This window comes from Beta vulgaris, chromosome 6 (assembly GCF_026745355.1).
Source record: "Beta vulgaris subsp. vulgaris cultivar EL10 chromosome 6, EL10.2, whole genome shotgun sequence".
Lineage (NCBI taxonomy): Eukaryota > Viridiplantae > Streptophyta > Magnoliopsida > Caryophyllales > Amaranthaceae > Beta > Beta vulgaris.
Genome location: NC_079207.1, coordinates 32,701,720 through 32,706,347, shown reverse-complemented (window position 1 = coordinate 32,706,347; position 4,628 = coordinate 32,701,720). Strand labels below are relative to the sequence as shown.

At 36.8% G+C, this 4,628-nt stretch overlaps 2 protein-coding genes across 2 annotated transcripts; both read left to right on the top strand.

Annotated features, from left to right (window-relative positions):
- The first annotated feature begins 2,488 nt into the window (after positions 1–2,488).
- Positions 2,489–3,744, top strand: LOC104896468 (uncharacterized). The gene is made up of 3 exons (XM_048646986.1): positions 2,489–3,170; positions 3,320–3,430; positions 3,539–3,744. The coding sequence occupies exons 1-3, from the start codon at positions 2,489–2,491 to the stop codon at positions 3,742–3,744; spliced, it is 999 nt and encodes a 332-aa protein (XP_048502943.1).
- Positions 3,745–3,878: 134 nt separating this feature from the next.
- LOC125491593 (uncharacterized) lies at positions 3,879–4,361 on the top strand. Its single transcript, XM_048646988.1, has one exon. It carries the CDS (start codon positions 3,879–3,881, stop codon positions 4,359–4,361), a length of 483 nt encoding a protein of 160 aa, XP_048502945.1.
- Positions 4,362–4,628: the final 267 nt, after the last annotated feature.

The window sequence follows — 4,628 nt, the reverse complement described above, 5'->3', positions numbered from 1 at the left end:
AACGTTTAGAATTGAATATTATAAGCTACGTGATTTTATCTTTCTGTCATATAAAGTTGTATTATTTGATGCTGACATTTTGTACAAAATTTGTCTTAGAAAAACAAACGGCATCACAAATTACTAGAAATAAAAGAAAGCTCAAATTGCCTGACAAAAGAACTCGAGGTATATATATATTAATATAATTAAAATATATGTCTCTATGTTATATTCAAGTTGAAAATTATGGCTATAAAAAAAATTCAATTATAAGAAGTGGTATGTTTTCAGGAGATATTTTAGATTTGGCGCAATCACAAAGTCAAGTTAGATCTAAGAGACATGTGGTTCGAAGTTCAACAATTCTCAGATCAGTTACACGGAGAATTATAAATGGTATTATATTAATATTAAAGTATTCATATTTTGATGTAGAGATATTTCTATTCATTTTCTATCATATCTAACACGTATTATTGAATATGATTTTCATAAAGATGAAAATATTGCATCATCTAATTTGATACTATTCAAGATGAGTGCGTTACACATGAAAATAATGACAACATCGTAGTTGATATGGAGATCGTTATAGGTGCGTATATGCACGTGTTATCAAATTTGAAATTAAAATGTGCACCTTGAAGCAGTTTAATGTGATGAAAATTTACTTATTCATTTGTTTTTTTTAAAAAAAATAGATACCTATTCCGATATAGGAGACCTTACATATGTATGTGAGTTTTGTGGGGCTGAAATGTGGTTTGATGAGAGGGTAAATAAACAAAACAAGACAAAGAAGCCGACCTTCTCATTATGTTGCATGCAAGGGAAGGTTCAACTACCTCTACTAAAAGATCCACCAAAACTTATTGACGACCTATTAAAGAAGAAACATAACAGAAGCAATCACTTTCTTGAAAACATACGAGGATATAATATGATATATTCATTTACATCCATGGGTGGAAGAATTATTGCATCTACAACTCGAGGACGAGGTCCGTATAATTACAAAAGTGGAGGACAAAATCATCACTAGTTTGTTGCCTCCTAATGGTGCACGACCTAAGTTTTCTCAACTTTACATATACGATACGGAGATGAAGTTAGGAATAGAAAAACTGCTGCAAGGTACAACATTATTGTTTGTTTTACGTAGCAAATTGTGCTTATTTGTTATAGTTGAATATTTTTGTTTTTCATATTAACAATTTCCCTTATAAATGTCTTCACAGTACCAATAAATCTGACAAATTCGAGGATCGCTTAGTCGCACAATTACAAGATATGATAGATCAAAATAACCCTTCAGCTAAAATTTTCAGAATGGCTAGGGATAGGTTTGCATCAGACACGTGTGATACTTTGAAATTAAGGCTTATTGGAAAACGAGAGACCGATGGAAGAACTTACAATTTGCCAACGGCATCAGAAGTTGCTGCGCTTATTGTTGGATATATTGACAGTGCTGATAAAAGAGATATAATTATGGAAACAAAGAGAGGAAAGTTACAGCAAATTTCTGAGCTTCATCCTTCTTAACTCGCAGTGCAATATCCGATGTTATTTCCATATGGAGAAGATGGACTTAGAACATATATTATGCATAGAGATAAGACTCCGACCAACGGTTCGACGAGTAAAATATTTAAACTCACTATGCGTGAGTTCTTTGCATATATGATACAAGATCGAGCTTTAGAAGCGGCCACCATACTCTTATCTCGCAGGTTGTTACAACAATTTTTAGTAGATGCCTACACAATGATTGAAGCTGAAAGGTTGTCTTTTCTTAGACATAACCAACAGAGCATTAGAGCTGCGAATGAGAAGAATTTAAGAGGGGCTGTCGAAAGAGGAGAAACATAAGGAGCTTCAAGTGGAAGTCGTATAGTATTGTCGGCTTCATTCACCGAAGGACATAGCTATATGAGAGAAAACTATCATGATGCGATCGCTATTTTTAGATGGTACGGTTATCCGGTTTTATTCATAACATTTACGTGTAATCCTAAGAGGTCAGAGATAACTAGATTTGTAAAGAAAAGGGGACTCAGGCCAGAAGATAGGCCGGACATCGTCTACCAAGTTTTAAAGATGAAAATAGACCAACTGGTAAGAGATTTGAAAGATCGTAAAATATTTGGTAGTGTTAGGACTGGTATGTAACACATCTTCCTTACTTATATTATTATTATTATAGTTTCCGAACTCCCTTTGTGTTGGTATAATTATGTTTTGTCTGGAATATGACTATTAAACATACTTTGTTGTATTTCCAATTTTCAGTGGTATATACACTAGAATTCCAAAAGCGTGGCTTGCCGCATGCGCATATCTTGTTGTTCATGCATCAACAAGACAAGTACCCCGTAGCTTCAGATATTGATAAGATTAATTCTGCCGAGTTGCCCGGTGAAGGTGAAGATCCAGAACAATATCAAGTCGTCACCATTTCATGATGCACGGTCCATGTGGCGCAGCAAACACAAATGCACCGTGTATGGTTGACAAACAATGCAGTATGCATTTTCCAAAGAGGTTTATTGATTCGGCTAAAGTGGATGATGAAGGATATCCAATTTACAGGCGAAGAGATAATGGATCTATAGTTGATAAGGGTGGAGTTCATCTTGATAATAGGTATGTTGTTCCATATAATGCTGAATTGCTACGTAAATATCGAGCACATATCAATGTTGAGTGGTGTAACCAGTCAAGATCAATTAAGTACCTGTTCAAATATATACACAAGGGGTATGATAGGGTTACTGCTACGGCATACCAAGATAAACAAAAAGAAGGTGAAGGGAAAGAAATCGACGAGATAAAAATGTACTATGATTGCCGATACATTTCGGCTTGCGAGGCAATTTGGAGGATTTTTGGATTCAACATCCATTATCGAACTCCTGTTGTGGAGAGGCTAAGTTTCCATCTACCTAGAGAGCAAACTGTTTTGTTTAATGACCATGCTGATGTAGAATCCGTACTAGACACGCCCCATATCGACAATACGAAATTCCTATCTTGGATGAAATGTAATGAGAAATATGAAGAAGCTAGAGCGATTAGTTATGTGGAGTTTCCTACAAGATTTGTTAAGAAGCAGGCGTTGAGGGAGTGGACACCAAGAAATAAAGGCTTTGCAATAGGTCGAATCTACCATGTATCGCCAGGATCTGGTGAGAAGTTCTATCTTGGAACGTTGCTACACTTTGTTAAAGTAGCGACGTGATATGAAGACATTAGAATGGTTGATGGTGTAGTGTATCCTACCTTCAAGGAAGCTTGCTATGCAAGGGGATTACTTGATGATGATATTGTTATCTAGGATTACTGTTATCTGGGAGTATGTCGAAGCCGGAGGATGTTTGGCATAAGACTTGGAGGTTACTATCTGATGACATTTTGTACAAGCAGCGTGGTATTCAGAAAAATAAAGGTACACAACTACTAACACATCCTGATAATAGTTACTATATATATTCTTAAGAAATGTGCATATTTAGTATAAGTTACTGTTGTGTAATTTAAATTTATGTTTTCGCAGAACAACAGTTAACAGATGATCAAATTGAAGCGTTTGCGTTGGCGGAGATTGAAACCACACTCCATAGTAATGGCAGCAGCTTGCGTAGATTTAGTGAGATGCCATTTCCGGATGAACTAATCATGTTTGAAGGACAAAACAAGCTTATTGCAGATGAGCTTTCTTACGACATACAGGAAATGACGTTGGAACACGATAAATTGTAAGGGTCTAACTTATGAGCAGTCCATCATTTATCGGAGAGTAATGGATGTTGTGTTGAGTCAAGAAGGAGGTGTGCTTTTCGTCTACGTACGGCTACGGAGGGACCGGAAAAACATTATGTGCTGCAGTAAGGAAGATGAGCAATATTGTATTGCATGTAGCTTCGAGTGGAATTGCTTCTCTCCTCCTTCCACGGGAAAGAACGGCGCATTCGAGATTTGGTATCCCTTTGAATGTAACTGAGAATTCTACATGTGCCCGAATTCGTCCTAGGTCTGATTTAGCTGATCTTCTTATCAAGACAAAACTTATTATATGGGATGAAGCGCCCATGATGCATAAGTACTGTTTCGAAGCACTTGATAGAAGTTTGAGGGACATAATGAGGTTAGTTGATAGGAGAAACATGCATCGACCGTTTGGGGGTAAAGTTATGGTGTTTGGTGGTGATCTACGTCAGATATTACCAATTGTACCAAAGGGAAGGAGGCAATATATCGTGTTTGCTACCGTTAATTCGTCTTACTTGTGGGATTCGTGTAAGGTCCTAACACTTACTCGCAATATGAGACTTCAATCAGGTTCTTCTAAATCTTCCGCTGATGAACTGCGAGAATAGAGTGGATACTAAGCGTAGGAGAAGGTAAGGCCGGAGGTCCTAATGATGGCGAAGCCGTAATTGAGGTTGCAAAAGATATTCTTATAGATCCAGGCGTCGATCCAATTTCAGCAATTGTTGATAGCACTTATCCAAACCTACATGACCATATTTGGGAAGCTAAATATTTCCAAGAAAGAGCAATTTTGGTACCTACGAAGGAGATAGTGGAGATAGTCAATGATCATGTTCTATCTACCATTCACGGAGAAGAGAAAGTGTTTTGAG

What these genes read in the sequence shown, in the direction of transcription:
- LOC104896468 (XM_048646986.1), top strand. Translation starts at nt 2,489, where the DNA reads ATGGTTGACAAACAATGCAGTATGCATTTTCCAAAGAGGTTTATTGAT. An exon ending in CCATGTATCGCCAGGATCTG is followed by an intron (nt 3,171 to 3,319) that starts GTGAGAAGTTCT and finishes ATTGTTATCTAG; the next exon opens with GATTACTGTTATCTGGGAGT. An exon ending in TGGTATTCAGAAAAATAAAG is followed by an intron (nt 3,431 to 3,538) that starts GTACACAACTAC and finishes ATGTTTTCGCAG; the next exon opens with AACAACAGTTAACAGATGAT.
- LOC125491593 (XM_048646988.1), top strand. Translation starts at nt 3,879, where the DNA reads ATGAGCAATATTGTATTGCATGTAGCTTCGAGTGGAATTGCTTCTCTC.